Raw genomic sequence first — 15,578 nt, forward strand, 5'->3', positions numbered from 1 at the left:
GTATTCGAGCGAGATTTATTTCGTCGATAGATGAATCGGACCAATCTTATTTAATTTCAGGCGAATGTGATTACTGAGTGAAAGTTCTATGCTGTAGAGAGATCGATGTATGGAGTGCGAACAGTATACCACTTCTTACGGAGTCGACTGCAAAACCGTTCATAATTCGATATTATTAGATCCACTCATCTTAGCACTTCTAACTATTCTAGCTCAATAGATGGACGGCAAATATTCGGTCAAATACGCTCATAGATCTCCCCTCCGGACATACAACCAGCTCAGTACGCAACCAGTGACTCGGCACGAGATAGCGAGACAACACCAGTCCCTTCATAGAACATCAGAAAACTTTTCTAGTGTCTCAATAATCCGTCCCCACCACCAAACGAAATGAGCATCGCATGTGCATCGAGCAATCGAACCAGCCCAGTGGCTCGGGACTTCTCCTGTGGCCCCCCCAAGATGATGATCTCCGATCATCCCGTTTCCCCCTTTCCCTCCCAGTCCCTAGTTCGGCCATAGTCCAAGGGCTGGAACTCCAACAGCAAGAAAAACTTCCTCCGGCCCCTCCCCCTTTTCTGGGGCTTGTTTCCGGGCCCCCTTTCCTAGCTTCCGGCAAAAGACGGTTGGTCCAATGCTGCGCCGGGCGTCGCAGGATCGAACTTTTATTTACCTTCGAGAAGATTTCTGCGACCCGATCAGTCGATTCAGGTGGGGGACGGTTGCGCGGTGATTGGATCCGTGTCGTTTCCCATAGTATGTCCTTATTCGTGGCTGCGATTTGTTCCTGCGTCTTGGCTGCTTTGAGGGAACGATACCCTGTCGGGTCTGTTAGATGTCGCGGTCCGGATTACGCGGATGGTGATTGTACGTAGGCTCGACGAAACTATTGAGGCGTCGCTTGTTTGCGACAGTATTGCTTTTTGGTTGATTGCTTGTCCGGTGTCTCCTCTGTATGTGGGCAGTTGCGTAGCCGCATAGTCCGGTTTCCGCGGTGGTTTCTTGCGCGGAAATATATATCGACGGCGGGGAGTGATATATACAGCGCAGTAGATACTGTGATAAATCACCCAGAAAATTGGATGGACAGCTCAAATACCCAACCATCATCGCTATCAACAAATATCCCACAAGTTGTCAAGTCATCAAGTCACAACTATCGATAAGACATCATGCATATCCAGATCCAGGCGGATGCGAACCATGGAACGAAGGGACCTCCTCCGCGAACCTCTGATCTGGCGGCGGGTTACCATGGTTCATCCGCGGGGGCTTGGATGAGATCTATGCCATACTGCATACATTTAACTAGCTCAATGAAAGTGATCTCAAGTAATCTACGCCGTATAGTTATCCCAACTTGAATCCTCCCTGACACGCATGTCCATCTCAGCCTGAGGCACAGTTAGGTCAAGTCCTACTTTAGCGAACGCACAAACGCCCGCGCAAAAAGAAAAGCGAAGGACGTCGCCATGGCCGTGGAAATTATTCTCAACCCGAGACAGTGGGTCCAGCCCACTCCAGCGTTTCTGTGATCGCTTCGAGAAGGTCTCGAGCAAAAGACGCTGTGCTGCGCACGCAGAACGTACGCCGTATGGCGTAGAAGCGGTCAATCGAAGGGTCTCCATCCCCGCCAGTCTATCCTTCACCGACAGGATAATCCCGCCCAAGACGACCGTCATACTCTATGGATCCCCAGAAGAGAGTCGGGCCTTGCACCGTCCCCAGGCTACCCATGTACGCCGTATCTGTCGGGGACGAGAGACGGGTTGACGGTGCTGCCGATGGTCGCTAGCGTTTGGACCGGGGCGTCGGGGAAGTGGTTCCTGGAATCCTACAACGGTGCATTCTCTCTTTCCTTCTCTCCTGCGTGGGCGGGTGGACCCGGAAAATCGGCGGTGGATTGGGCTTCTTGGAATGCCAGGGCCCAGCGAGCTATCGCTCTTTGGTATTCCTCCGATCCTTTGGGTAGTCTGGGTTTGGTTGGATGGATACGTGATCGACTGATGGCGTCGATCGGCTGCGATTTCTGGGTCGGGTGAGAATAACGGGTAGCTGCAGGGTACTTTGGTACTTTTTTTCCCCCCCTTTGCTTGGGATGATGTTGAGCCTTCAGTTTACTGCGTCTGCGTGTGCTGTAGTATTGTAGCTTGTATACATCGCCCGATAGATCCAGACACCGATCGTCACCCAGAAAACGGAAGATGGACTACGTAGAGGACACGAAGGGATTGCCAATCCAGGAACTTGACCGCCAGCTATTCCGCACTCCACAGTCTTCGCAGGGGTAACCATATCAATGAAGTTTGCGAGAATCTGCCGTGGATCAAGTCCTCCTGCTCCAATGCAGAGGAAGAAAGCAAACACGGAGCGGTTCCTATTGGAGCATCCGCATGTCGGCGTCTGCGTACAGAGGTCGCGGTAAACAAACTTCAGCAACGGCTCTCCCTTCCCCCCTTCCGTGATCTTCGCTCGACGAGGAACAGATCAACGGCGAAAAACAAGCCTATGACCATGCATTCGCGCATGTGTACCTACATAGCCCACGAGAAACACACCGAATCACGCCCGGGAATGCATCCCACACGGGGAATGATCGATAACGAGGGTAGAGAGTAGATCGGTATGGACGGAGGATTCTGCACTTGCTGTTGCCTCTCGTTCTCCCTTTCTTCCCCTCAGGCCCATGCGTGTTGATCGGATCATGTCTGATTACTGTTGCAGACAGAGGAGGTAGGTCCGTCGAGCGTCGTCATACCTACCTTCCCTCGCCTGGGATCCCCCGTCCGTAGACTGTAGGCCCTCCGTACACACCGACTGTTGCGACGCGGCAGGTAGGGCTCAGTCCCAGCGCATGCACTACGCGCTTTACCTCGTCTAGTCTATCGACCTTGCCTGCCTACCAGCATTCGCGTCCGGCAAGGTCGTCCCTGCGACTACCAATCCGGTCAGGCCGTGGGCGTTACTGGGTCGGACCGCTGCAGGGCCGGCAAGTGGATCAGGACATTCGCTCGTAAGGTTCGTTAGAGGGGAGGGAAAAATGAACTCAACGAGGGGCCATTCCCTGCTAGGGTTAAAACAGGTCGTTCCCAAAGCAGTAAGAACCGACCGACGGACGGGCCTGGCAAAATTCTGGAGGCTGGACGTGTCGATGTTTTGGGCCGAGGTGTGGATGTGGATGTTGGTGGATATTGGAGTCTTCTGAAAAGCGTAACCTCGCCGACTCACCGCTCTCTCGCTTCGCTGGCAGTTCAAAGCGGTGAGGCTGTCCGGCGTCTGGACCTTCGTCGGTGGGTTGACTGCACTAGCCGGGTATCTCGGTTGCTCGCGTTGTCCGATATGGACGATATGGACGGGAGAATAGACCCGTGGAGGGGGGACGAGGTGTGCTCCCGGTGCTACACGGACGTCGTGCGAACCACCATTGTCCTGAACGGATAATGAGGTTGTGTGGTAAGAATGGCGGAGGAAGAACCCTCCACGACGGCCTCTACGTGTGCGCCGGACATGTTCGAAAGGACAGACGCCCTCAGGTCATGTGGGTTACCCGAGTAACTAACCGTGTCTCTGACGGACGACTTCTCGGGGTCCATCAGACGCCCCACCGCGTCCTCCGGGTTTTACGACTACCTACCTGGATTTGGGGTTAAAGGCAGCGATCTTGGGAACCGCCATGGCGTTCGCGACGGAAGCCCGAGGGATCGCATGCCCGCGTGTTTACATAGTATGCCTGTTGAGTACGGGGTAGATCGAACATTCCTCGACCGGGGACTGGGAGTTCAGTCAGTGAGTCGAAGCCAAACGGTCAGACAATCAAACCAAACCGAACAAAGCAAGGAACGAAACCTACCGCATCCATCTGACCTGAAGGCATATGTAATCGCAGCCCCGGTGTGGACCCCCCCGTCTGTCTCGGTGGAGGACACGGAACGAGGGCGCGTCTCCGAGTGAGGCTGGTTGACGCGCGACTGCGATTGCTTGGAGGGGGGGAGGGGGAAGGGCTGCTGCAGGCAGACATGGGATTGCCGATACTAGACTGTTTAGGCACTGCCCCGCTGCGAGATCCCCATGCCACTTATGCAGAGGGGTGGATGGGTGTCGGTCGGTAGTGGTGATTAGTCGCGTTGGAGACTCACCCAAACCGGTAACAGTGATGGCTTTCGATCCGTCGCATCTGGTGATGATGTAGTCTTGCGTTGGGCTAAGTGGTTCCCCAATTTTTTTTTTTTGGGAAGGCTCAGCCCTGCGCTGTGGTTCAGCTCAGCCTTTCAGCTGTATGTTGGAAGGGCCGGTTGTGCAGATTAGGGAGGCGTGCACACGCGGGTGTTCAGGTTGGGTAGGCTTTGGAGGAGAGAGAATGGCCACGATATGTCGGTTGGGACGACAGACTGGTTGATCTGCTGTCAGCAGCGTTGTCTGACGAGATGTCCACTGGATGACCGATACCAGCTGACTTGGCTGAGGGGCCAAGACCAGTCGATTCTGTGAGAAGACCGGACAAAGTACGAAGGGCAAGACAAAGGAATCTAAATTTTAGGCACGGAGTGTTCCGTTCAGACTGATGATCTGTCTATCATGGAGGATCGATATCACATCTTCACAGGACGCCGAGTTATTCTCCTATTTCTGCGTGGTGACGGGTGGCTGTTCCGCCAAGCATGCCATTCCTACGAGTACCGGGTTCTAACGGTTGAAAATTAGGGGGTTCATAGGTGATAATAAATGTTCCATACATACAACTGTCTAGTGACTACGCAGTACCCTGGTACTGTTGGAAGACGGACGGCGTAGAATGATGACAAGAGTCTGGAACGATGCATGACGAGGTCGATCCACCAGACGATCGATTCAGGCAGGCAAACAGGAAAGCTGGGAGGAGGGGTTAGGAGGAGCAGAAGAGAAAGAGGGGGGCATTACGGAGCACCGAGGGGCATGATCGATAAAGTGGGTGGCGGGTTACGAGAAGTGGCCACACCCCCCTTTCACGAACCCCCGGGCAAGGATCGACGGGGAGAAAAATGATACAAAGAATGATGCAAAAGGGGGAAGTAAAAAAATGATAGTTGAGATGGAGGAATGAAGAATTCGGGGTGGAAATGAAAGGAGCAAACACACGAATCATGTTGACAGGCGGTGGTTCCGTGGCATTTGATGCTGTTGGATCCTGGTTGGAGGGGCAAGGGGGGGGGGAGGGGCCGAAATCCAAGTCATGACGAAGATTTATTTCGGGCTAGTTGTGCGTGTGATGGATAGGTCCGACTGTGCAGGATCGTACGAAGTATGGATTCAACCATCGGAGGACTGGATATGAGAGTACTGAGTAGAGAGAGAGTCGACCCTCCGTACCTACGCATAGATGCTGAGAACAAGGTCACATACCACCCCCCACCATGAAGAAGTCTGTATTGATCCGAATTGGACGATGAGGAGTGCAGCGAGGGGGATCCATGGAAGCAGGGATGAGGGAACTATTCGATCCAAAAGCCATCCCAGTCGGTGGGGATAAGACAGATAATTTGATCGGGAGATACATGCATTGGTCCAATCGCCGCCGGAGAGATCACTTCATTTCTTATTTTGGTGGGGTGATTCAGATCGCCTGCACAGTCAGGATACAGAGGGGGCACAAGAAATAGGGAATTATTTATCACCAGGGCGATGGATCCAAAGGAAGTGGATATCTATCAAGTACGAAGGTCCACGGAGGATGGATGGTAAACGGCGGATCTGGAAGACCCCGGGTGAACCGGATTGACGGATAGAATAATAGAATAATAAAATAATAATAATAAAATCGAATAAATAATAAATAATAGAAAAGAAAATAAATTGGGTTCCGTAATGAATGAACACAACTAAACGGACAGCATCCTCCCCCCTGATTGGCGCCGTGGCAGTACTGCCCCAGTGCGTGGCCCTCCCGCTCCCTCTGCCTGCTCCGTCAGTCCCGCCGAGTGGCAGCCCCTCCTTCGCCGTCGTTGCGGTGTTGGACACGCCCGCCTCACTACGATCTTCGGTCCACGACCTCGCGTCTTCTTCCCACAGTCGTTCTTTCCCCCCCTTCTTTCTTTCTCCTCATCCAAACTTCCTCCCTCCCCCTCTTTCTTACTTCCCATCATCCCATCCTCTTCTTCTTCCCCTCCTCACCCTCCTCTTCTTCTCCCCTCCTCCTCCTCCTCCGCTCCCTCCTCTTCTTCCCTCTCGCTTCTATTCTTCATCATCTATTTCTCTTCTGGATCTTCGATCCTCTTTCTAATCTTCCTCTCTCATACTCCGCCTGTGGCTGGACCCCCCTCCCCTTCTTCCATCCCCATCCATCCTCTCGATCTCCTCAGACCCCAAGGAATGATCAGCCATCAAACTGAATTCTTAACATCTACCCGTCTTCAGAACCGGTGCGAAGTCACGAAAGGCACGATACCGCAGTCGTTCGAATCCTCGTCCCTCTGATCGGTGAAGGAGAAGCGTCGCCCTGCCTTCGTCGCACCCGCTCGAAGAAATGGCTCCCAACGCTCCCAACCAGGCCACCAACTCTCCGGCCAAAAAGACCTCTGCCCCAGAGAAGAAATACAAGTGCCAGTTCTGCAATCGTGCCTTCAGCCGCAGTGAACACCGCAGTCGACACGAGCGATCGCGTAAGTCCCATCCAGCAATCTCACCGTACACCCCCCCGCTGACACCCTCTTAGATACCAAGGAACGCCCCTTCAAGTGCTTGAAATGCCGCAGCACCTTTGTGCGTCGAGATCTCCTCCTGCGCCATGACCGTACTGTGCACGCCAAGGACGGGGGTATCCCATTGGTTTCCGAGGGCCGCCGTCGCGGTGGTGCAGGTGTTCAGAAGCCTTCCCCTGCACCTGCTCCATCCAAGCCCTCAATCACAATCGATCCTGCTACGTTGGAACAGATCGAGGCAAGCAGTGATGGTATGGTCGATCTTGAAACTGCAGCCATGTTGATGACAGACTTCCAACATAAGGCCGCAGCCGCCGCCACGGGCCAAGCCACCGATCGCGCCGAGTCCGATCGCTCCTTCTCTCCCGGACGCGGTCCCCTCCTGGATCCTCCCGTCTCGTACCTCTCGGGCAATGCCACTCTTCCTCAGATGCCGTGGGATACGCTGGTGTCGCCTGCGGACACGAAACACTTCATGTCCCATGGCTCTGCCGACTCTCTGCCCACCATGATGGACCGACATGCTTCGGACACTCTGGCCCCGTCTCTTCACTCTCTCGTGACGTCCGGGAACTCTACCCCCAATGCTCTGTCGCCGTATCCGTCCATGACCGGCCCTGTTAGCCCCGTGAACTACCGGAAGTCTCCGGGTCCCAGCCAGGCTCTGACGCTCCCGAAGGCTCCTCAAATCGCCAACGATATCGAGCGGAATATGGTCGTGGAGCACATCCGCCACGCAGATGCGCTGGGGTCGCTGCCGGAGTCCTTCCAGCTTCCCTCCACTGATTCGTTGAACAAGTACCTGTCCACGTACTTCAACCTGTACCACCACCATCTCCCGTTTTTGCATCAACAGTCCTTCAAGCCTACCATGACTACCCCCCCGCTGTTGCTCGCCGTTCTGTCGATTGGTGCCTTGTACGCGTTCGAAAGACAGGATGCCTTCATGCTTCATGTCGGTTCAAAGATGTTGGTGAACCAGTTCCTGCAGCGGAAGGAGGACTTTGACTCGCGGAAGTGTCCCGTCTGGGCTATGCAGAGCACTCTCCTGAACATGATCTTTGAGAGCTGGAGTGGTGACCCTAAGGGTCTCGAGTGGACTTGCTCCATCAAGAGTCTTCTTGCCAATGTAAGTTTTCCTTTTGGCGTCTCTGCCTCTGACAACAGTATCTAACGCTTGGTAGATGGTCGCTGGAAACCGGTATCAACTCAAGGTCCGTACCGAAGCGCGCGAGGGCCAACCGACTCGCGAGGAGTGGATTGAGGATGAGTCGTGTCGCCGCACTTATTTCGCCGTGTACATCTTTTTCGGCATGCTCACTCTGACCTTCAATCACACCCCGGCTATGAGCTTCGATGAATTCGACAGCCTGGAGCTTCCCTCGTCGGAAACTATGTGGAACCTCGATGTCAACGATGATGAGGCCTGGCGCCGGTGCCTGTCGTCCTCCACTTCCATGTCCGTGCGTGAGGCTCATGACTGCCTCTTCCAGGGAGAGCAGACTCGCTACAGCGCCTTCGCCACGCGCGTTCTGATCAATGCTCTGTTCCTTCAAGTGTGGAACCACAAGCGCAGCTTCGAGGCCCTCCAGGATGTTGTCACGGAATATAAGCTTCGTCTGGCTCTGGAGACTTGGGAGAACTCGCTCGAAGTCTGCGAACCCGAGACGATTGTGGTGCCCCTCAGCACGCCTCAGAAGGGACATCCCCTGATTTTCAACTCCATGGCAGTCTATCGGAACACCCGTGCGCGCTTGGAGGTGGATCTGAAGTCGATCCAGGAAGCTATGCGTTACCACTCTCCCTACGAAGTCGCCGCTGCCATGACTGTGGCGCGTGAGAAGGTGAAGCGCTCCCAGGAGATGAACAAGGTCATCCAGTCGTGCTTTGAGTGCATCGAAATTGCCGCCGTTCAGGGAATCAACTGGGTTGCCAAGACGTCCGCTACCAACTGGAGTGTCGAGCACCCGCTCTGCGGCTTGGACCTGATGGTCATTCTGAGCCTCTGGCTCTATCGCCTGGAACATGACGAGGAGCCCGCGTCGGAGGCCGAGTTGGCTATTTACAACAAGGTCCGGAATTTGTTTGACGATGACGCCGTCGACGCCTTTGGGAAACTCAGCTCCACCGTGGCCCGTGTATGGGGTAACATCCTAGACGGTGTGGTAGTGTGGGGGTAAGTTTTCCGCATGTGGTCTTGATGGGATATTGTGCTGACTGGATTCTAGCATTACCAAGCTCATGGGCGAGTCGTTCAAACTTCATTCCCAGGCGTTGATCGGCTATGAAGATTCGCTGCTGCGGGTCGCCAAAGATCAACCTATTCACCCGATGCCGACGAAGACGCTTGCGAGTGTCGGGACCGCATACTGATCTGAGTATATCGTGCATTTTTACATACCTTCATTTGACCATGGGGTCCCGACAGTCATCCGGCTTCGGCTCGCCACGGTCTGTCTACTTCTTTGTTTCGTACGCTCCTTTATTGATTGTTTGGGACACTGGCGGGATTTCGGATTTATCGGCAGAGTGGGAGCAGGCAGGTTGGCGGCGAATGGTTGTCTTTCCAGCATGATGATCTGAACCGCCGTGAGACTTGCCGGTCCTGCCCAAGGTTTCTGTTATGTCTTTCCTTGCGTTGTGCTATTCCTGTTGGTTTTCTTGCAAGAGCTCACAGGAGTCCGGTGTGGTCCTTTCTCTGTTTTCATGGGCAGCTTTGCCAGCAACCTCTCGACACCCGGCTGGTCCTGTGTGTTCTTCACTTTTCGCACTCGGTGGAGTTTTTGTCGATTTCATTTTTACTCTACACATAATTCTTAGTGCTTTTCTTCGATTCTGCACATCAGCGTGCTCGGTCACATACCCGTCGATTCATGTCCCTGGCCATTTGATACCTTGTTATTTTCTTCCATTTAAGTTTCTTACCATTCTTTCTTATCTATTTATTATTATTTATCTTGTTGTCCCTTTTTTACTTTTGCATCTGATTAATGTGTTAGATCTGTTTATGTGTTGATGTTAATGCCCGTCACCTGCTTTCTCCTCTCCTGTTATGCATTGTCTGTTTGCACGTTGATGTCTGAACATTTGAATTTGCGTTGTAGTACCCTGTACTATATAATCAATATAAACATTGGCGGGCACACGCGTGAGCAGTAGTCAATTAAAGTCTATGTAGTAGTATACAGGTATGTATGGATATGCCCCGTAGGGCCGGACGTTTATGTACAAATGGGCTCCACGAACCCTCTAGTCCACCCCAACGACCCAGCAATCACGACAAAAAACCCCAACCCAACAGCAACACTAGCTATGCCGTAGAAATACGCCTGTCGCCGGCGACTCAACCCATTCAGCTCCGCCACCCACGTGCTCACCGTGGTCGCCGCGCCGCAGAACCCATCCTGCACGCCCTCCAGCACCTGGCAGCTCGTCAGCACGGTGGCCCCGATGCCCGCCACCCGCTGCAGATCGAAACACATCGCCAGCACGACCGTGCCGAAGACGTTCACGGCGAAGGTGCCGAGCGGGAACCCCGGCACGCGCGCGTTCAGCCCCAGCGACACGTAGTACCGCAGGAGACAGCCCAGCGGCGCAAACACGACCGCGAACACCGCGCGTCCGCGCCAGGTCTCGGTCTCCGCGTGGTGCCGGTCCGGCGGCCAGATAGCCAGGAAGACGGCGCCGAGCCAGCAGCCCCAGCCGAGGAGCACGCCGAGCGGGTCGAGGAGGCGCCGCGCGAGCCGGAACGGCACGGCGGGCGTGAGCGGGTCGAGGGCGAGGGCGAGATGCGCGCCAAAGATGAGCGCGGCCAGGCTGAGCGAGACGGTCGAGATGAGCACGGCCAGCAGCGCCATGAAGCTGTAGCCGCCGTTGCGGGGCGGGATGAGCGAGGGCGCCGTGGACGGGTTGGGGAGCGCGTTGGTCAGCGCCAGGAAGACGTCCCGGATGAAGGAGGAGAAGGAGGTGAAGCTACCGCAGAAGCCGGTCGTGAGGCCGATGTAGAGTGGGATGGTCTTTTTGACGGATTTGTGGCGGGCCGCGTCGTCGTCGTCTTTTGCGGTGTGGCCCCATTCTTCGCGGAAGAGGTTCTTGTCCTCGAGGAAGAAGCCCATTAGGAGCGAGCCGCCGACGTTGGCCCAGAGGACGCCAGTGACGATTGGGGCGTCCGGGTAAAAGGTGAGCGCTTGGAGGCCGAGGCGGGCTAGCGTGCCGAAGATGGAGAAGAAGACGAGGTACGAGAGGGTGTAGAGGTGGGTGAGGGTTTTGGAGAGCGGGCGTGTGGTTGTTGCTGCTGTTGTTGGCGTTGGAGGCGAGGGGTTGGGTGTTAGAGGGCCGTCGGCGGGCTTGTCCGTCGTCGGGGGGAGGTTGTATCCGGTTGAGGACCAGGCATTGCGCTGGGGAGCGTCCTCCGCGGTGGGAGGAGGGGCGGACGTTTCAACAGGACAGGAGGTGTCCGGGGTGGTCATGGTAGGAGAGCATGGAGGGAGGATGTGGAGAGAAGAGGAAGATGAAGATGAAGCGATGATGGAATTGAAGATGGAATCAGATATGCTGAGTCAGCTGATAAGATAAGAGGATCCTGATCACATGATCAAGCCCAACTATGATGTACAGACCAGGTCTATACCAGAACAAGAGGACGAAAATCTCCTTTCTTCTCGTTATATCCCTCCCCATGCATGATGCCGTGAACATAACAGTCTCCAACCAGAGTTCGGTACTCGACATCTCCCGGCGAGGAAGACGACTTCCTCCTCAAAAGGCGATTCTGCACGGCAGACTGTACCCTTGCACTGAGCCCTTTGGTTGTCTTTCTCAGCACGAAAGGGGTACGCGACCCAGAGATTAACCAGACTTCATCGCCGGGCTTGGTCGTGACCGGTCCCAGCCCAAGGTATCCATTTTTGGTCCGGAAGAGGCGCCTAGCCATGTAGTAACGTAGAAGAAGGAACTCGAAGCTTTCCATGAACTCACATGAGTTGACGCCACCATTGACGAGAAGCTTCGAGCGCCGCAACCGGATCTCCTCCAACGTAGGGAGTTGATTAAATGCGTCCGTTTGCCGTAGCTGATCCAACCAGAGTGCTAAAGATGGTTTATCGAGAGAATAGCAAAGCTTTCGGCACATGAAATGCCTGAACTTGTCTCTTGTTTCTTGGTCAGGTTCTGATGAGCGTTGCTGCTTGCCAGCTGTTACCGTTTGCCATAGGGCATCGATTCGGTTCCCCCCTGCTACGTAGATGGGATGCAAAGCGACGATGAGTTCTAGCCAGCCAAATGGCAAGCTTGATGAAGTGATTTTCTCTTCGCGATACTGATCGGTGGCAACGATTCTGTCGTACGCAACACCATTAACATGGAGTAACTTGGGATTTTCACCGGGGAGCATGGTGGGGACTCCTGAAATAGCGTCGGCAGCATTGAAGCTTTCGGACCATATTCGTTGCGTAACCAAAGGAGAGTTAATACCCACGATGGGAGCTGTCTCTTATAATCCTGCCATCGAGGGGGAGAAACATCACGGAGGTTGTGGACGAAGCTCAACCCTTCTAGACAGTCGAATGTACGCTTGTTGCCTGTCACCGGGTCGAGGATTAGCTCACGTGGGGAACCTTGCATGAAGAGTCGAGCATATCGGATGAACAGATCAATTGTGGGCATTGAGTAATCTGCCACTATCTCCTGCGTAGCTTCTGACGGCGCAGCCAGGCTGAGTAGCGCAAAGATTTTATCCCGCGGGTCTGTGGCGTCCCAAGACCAGGCCAACGTGCTTAACGCTTGAAGGCTCATTTGAATACGTCCAGGGTCTTCCCCCAGGTCAACCTGGTCTCTCTCCCAACAATACTCTGCTGTCCGAAATCTGAGATTTGCGATGATGTATGCATGACGGCTGCTTCTACCCATCCATCGAGCTGATTCCAGAATGCCAGCTGCGAATACTCCTTCGGAAGGGGAGCTGCCCCATTGGTCGTTCAATTTGTCCCAAAGGGATGACATAATTGATTTCAAATGTCCCACAGAGCATTTGCACTTTATATGGCAGTGCTATCTCCTGGATAACCCAGACTCTTTTCCACCATGTGCGCTCGAAAAAGCGGTTGATGGAAATGGCCTCTCTTGCCTCTACGCTTAAATCTTCTGCCTTTTCTGCCACAGAAGCGAGTGCCAGATGCTGTACCCAGTCCTCCGAATCCAACCCGCAGATGGCTTCCGAAACCGAGGCCGTATACTCGTCTTCAACCCCCAGCCAGACCACAACAGAGTCGGCTTTGCTGTAGATCTGAGACATGATAGCAACCTGTGAATTCCGCTCGGGGATATCATCCTGGTTGATACAGATGGCGTCGATCCACATCCGGCGGCCATTCGAAAGAAAGTGGGCCTCCTTCAGTTGCTTGTATTCCCGTGCTTCTTTGAGTTCATCACCGTATTCAAACATCTGGAGCAATTGAATGACTTCTCTGAATTGTCCTGTTTGTGACTGCACGGCGCGTACCAGCGGTGTCAAGCCACTATTGTCCTGGGCAAATGGATCCGCATCATACATGCATAGTGCATTCACCGCATCATAGTTCCCTTTTTCAGCCGCGTAGTGAAGAGCGGATGCCCCGGATGTATCTCGAACATTAACATTGACACCCTTACGAAGAAGAGCGTGTGTTTGCCGAATGTCATCATTCTGCACCGCTTTGATCAAAGCGGCGGGGTTTCTGTTAACATTATGAAGCGTCTGTTGGGTTTGGTGCAGGAACTCGAATAGATTTCGGCCGATGTAGAAGAGACGACCATTGACTGTAATGGGCCGTACACTGTCAGGGCCTCTGTAGGCGGCCGATCTCGGCGAATTTTCTGGGAACGGGGATCCCCAGGTGTACGAGAGAGCATTGTACTTTCGTGCAATGTTATCATTAAGATCGACAACCTCAACTGACAGCTGCAACAGTGGGACTCCATAGATCATGGGCGGTATCTTTGCTTGAGGATCCGTTGGCAGTAAAGAGACGAGCCTAATCGACGTCTTAGTAGGGAGGGGTTGGTGTTCAAATGGCTCGTGTGGTAGCACTGTCATCGCCGGTGACATGTCAATGGTTTGTAGCTCCTCCATGCATTAAGGGAACGGCTCAGTGTGGTGCTCGAGAGGGCATTCCTATTTATTGTGGGGGTTAGTCCCTCAGCCTTGCCTCAGTGGCGGTGCAGGCTCAGGCAGAAAGACTCTCGGTGCCATCAACTACCCGTTCAGCTCTGACGGGATTTCCGTTGATATTACACCTCCAGAGCTTTGTGGATATTCCTGAGGCACTGTACCTTGGGAACTATAAATCCCAAGGTTGATTCGTCGGCCGCTGTCCCAAACGGGGAGGGTGAGTCAGCACTTCTTATCATGCGGGGTTTGTTTCATGCCTCAACAGGGAGCTGATAGACACTGCTCTGGTGGTGACAATCACTATAGTCTACTGGGAATTTACTAGAGTTCCAATCCTGCTGTCATTGCCTAGAGCATTACGCGGTGCATGCTTAGAAAGAGGAGGTATGCCTGTTGACTATACCCAACCCCCTTAAATCACTTCATCTACAGTAACTATTGCACTCAAGTGCTTAAAACACGTATCACTAAAATAATCTATGTTCTATTACCTTCTAGTTATCTTATCTATACAAATCGGCACCGTAGCTTAGGTAATTGCAGTTATCTAGTTACAGGTACATATGCAAGTAGCACAAGGCAGGTGACTTCCCCTCACTTCCCATGTCACTCGCCTCTTCTGACATCTCTCATTCCCCCTACATCGACACCGCTCCAGTACTGACCATGTCCAACATCCGCATCTCCTCTCATCCCTGCCTCCAGGCAAAGCTCTCGCTCCTGCGCTCCAATGCCACCACCACGCGCGAAACTCGCAGTCTCGTCCACGAGATTGCAACCATTCTCGGCGTCGAAGCCTTTGCAACCGCCCTGCAAACCGCCAAGGGGGGCACAGTACGCATCTATCATTCATCCCACTCACGCAATCCCACTAACCAGAGCAGGACACCACCCCGCTGGGCACCGAATATGACACCCAAGTCATCGAGCCCTCCAATGTAGCTCTGGTGCCCATCCTCCGCTCAGGACTGGGCATGATCGAGGGTACGTCCATCCACCGACATATACCTTATGCATGCACATAACCAACCAACCCCCCGCAGCCATCAACGACCTCCTCCCCTCGTCCGTCCCCATCTACCACCTCGGGCTCTTCCGCGAGAAACTCTCCCTGCAGCCCGTCGAATACTACAACAACCTGCCCTTCCACCGGCCGGACGCCTCGGCCCCGAACCCGGTCAACACGGCTGCCGCGCACACAGCCATCCTGCTGGACCCCGTTATCGCGACGGGCGCCACGGCCGAGGCGGCCATCCAGCTGCTGCGTGAGTGGGGGGTGCAGCGCGTGGTCATGCTCAGCGTGCTGGGGTCCGAGGCCGGGGTGCGGCGCGCGGCCGAGTGTTGGCCCGAGGGCGTCGAGGTGTGGGTGGGCGGGGTGGATGCGCAGTGCGACGAGCGCGGCATGATCCGGCCCGGGCTGGGGGATATCGGGGATCGGCTGTTTGTAGCGATGGGGAAGTAATCTTGGGGGAGTGTTAAGGAGAATCATAGAAAGCTGAATTAAAATTGATTAATGATCATCATGCATGGCTCGCTAGATACATCGACATCGACGACCGAGATATCACGACCGGTTGGGGGGGAAACAACAGGCGAAGGAGGTATGGTATCATGTACACGTAGCGTCTATAAACAGTGGGGGGCGCGGAACTGCAGGACAACAGGACCGACGGACAAGAATATGAAGACAGTCAAAAGGAGTAATAATAAGTAGGAGAACCCCCGCGAGGACCCTATGCCTATATCCACGTCAT

At 54.2% G+C, this 15,578-nt stretch overlaps 9 protein-coding genes across 9 annotated transcripts; 4 read left to right on the plus strand and 5 right to left on the minus strand.

Annotated features, from left to right (window-relative positions):
- Nucleotides 1-159: 159 nt before the first annotated feature.
- On the plus strand, nucleotides 160-1,072 carry BDV59DRAFT_177422 (uncharacterized protein). The gene has a single exon (XM_073689601.1). It carries the CDS (start codon nucleotides 405-407, stop codon nucleotides 876-878), a length of 474 nt encoding a protein of 157 aa, XP_073548201.1. The 5' UTR covers nucleotides 160-404; the 3' UTR covers nucleotides 879-1,072.
- A 3,560-nt stretch (nucleotides 1,073-4,632) lies between these two features.
- Nucleotides 4,633-5,298, minus strand: BDV59DRAFT_25724 (uncharacterized protein). The gene is made up of 3 exons (XM_073696067.1): nucleotides 4,921-5,298; nucleotides 4,741-4,872; nucleotides 4,633-4,686 (listed from the first exon to the last, which is right to left on the minus strand). Exons 1-2 carry the CDS (start codon nucleotides 5,123-5,125, stop codon nucleotides 4,754-4,756), a joined length of 324 nt encoding a protein of 107 aa, XP_073548202.1. The 5' UTR covers nucleotides 5,126-5,298; the 3' UTR covers nucleotides 4,633-4,686; nucleotides 4,741-4,753.
- Nucleotides 5,299-6,312: 1,014 nt separating this feature from the next.
- On the plus strand, nucleotides 6,313-9,175 carry BDV59DRAFT_25802 (C2H2-type zinc finger protein). Its single transcript, XM_073696068.1, has 4 exons — nucleotides 6,313-6,638; nucleotides 6,692-7,806; nucleotides 7,862-8,853; nucleotides 8,906-9,175. Exons 1-4 carry the CDS (start codon nucleotides 6,503-6,505, stop codon nucleotides 9,048-9,050), a joined length of 2,388 nt encoding a protein of 795 aa, XP_073548203.1. The 5' UTR covers nucleotides 6,313-6,502; the 3' UTR covers nucleotides 9,051-9,175.
- On the plus strand, nucleotides 9,079-9,833 carry BDV59DRAFT_25838 (uncharacterized protein). The gene has a single exon (XM_073696069.1). It carries the CDS (start codon nucleotides 9,301-9,303, stop codon nucleotides 9,691-9,693), a length of 393 nt encoding a protein of 130 aa, XP_073548204.1. The 5' UTR covers nucleotides 9,079-9,300; the 3' UTR covers nucleotides 9,694-9,833.
- A 65-nt stretch (nucleotides 9,834-9,898) lies between these two features.
- BDV59DRAFT_201641 (FluC/FEX family fluoride channel) lies at nucleotides 9,899-11,146 on the minus strand (the record flags this gene model as incomplete). The annotated part of the gene is made up of 1 exon (XM_073693851.1): nucleotides 9,899-11,146. One exon carries the CDS (start codon nucleotides 11,144-11,146, stop codon nucleotides 9,899-9,901), a length of 1,248 nt encoding a protein of 415 aa, XP_073548205.1.
- A 23-nt stretch (nucleotides 11,147-11,169) lies between these two features.
- On the minus strand, nucleotides 11,170-11,427 carry BDV59DRAFT_177433 (uncharacterized protein). The gene has a single exon (XM_073689602.1). The coding sequence runs from the start codon at nucleotides 11,406-11,408 to the stop codon at nucleotides 11,223-11,225; it is 186 nt and encodes a 61-aa protein (XP_073548206.1). The 5' UTR covers nucleotides 11,409-11,427; the 3' UTR covers nucleotides 11,170-11,222.
- A 4-nt stretch (nucleotides 11,428-11,431) lies between these two features.
- On the minus strand, nucleotides 11,432-12,161 carry BDV59DRAFT_177434 (uncharacterized protein). The gene has a single exon (XM_073689603.1). It carries the CDS (start codon nucleotides 12,099-12,101, stop codon nucleotides 11,946-11,948), a length of 156 nt encoding a protein of 51 aa, XP_073548207.1. The 5' UTR covers nucleotides 12,102-12,161; the 3' UTR covers nucleotides 11,432-11,945.
- A 415-nt stretch (nucleotides 12,162-12,576) lies between these two features.
- On the minus strand, nucleotides 12,577-13,641 carry BDV59DRAFT_201642 (heterokaryon incompatibility protein-domain-containing protein; the record flags this gene model as incomplete). Its single annotated transcript, XM_073693852.1, has 1 exon — nucleotides 12,577-13,641. The coding sequence occupies one exon, from the start codon at nucleotides 13,639-13,641 to the stop codon at nucleotides 12,577-12,579; it is 1,065 nt and encodes a 354-aa protein (XP_073548208.1).
- A 683-nt stretch (nucleotides 13,642-14,324) lies between these two features.
- BDV59DRAFT_25866 (uracil phosphoribosyltransferase) lies at nucleotides 14,325-15,524 on the plus strand. The gene is made up of 3 exons (XM_073696070.1): nucleotides 14,325-14,658; nucleotides 14,709-14,808; nucleotides 14,868-15,524. The coding sequence occupies exons 1-3, from the start codon at nucleotides 14,428-14,430 to the stop codon at nucleotides 15,284-15,286; spliced, it is 750 nt and encodes a 249-aa protein (XP_073548209.1). The 5' UTR covers nucleotides 14,325-14,427; the 3' UTR covers nucleotides 15,287-15,524.
- Nucleotides 15,525-15,578: the final 54 nt, after the last annotated feature.

The sequence above is a fragment of the Aspergillus ambiguus genome, assembly GCF_047715705.1.
Source record: "Aspergillus ambiguus strain CBS 117.58 unplaced genomic scaffold BDV59scaffold_14, whole genome shotgun sequence".
In the NCBI taxonomy this organism is placed as follows: domain Eukaryota; kingdom Fungi; phylum Ascomycota; class Eurotiomycetes; order Eurotiales; family Aspergillaceae; genus Aspergillus; species Aspergillus ambiguus.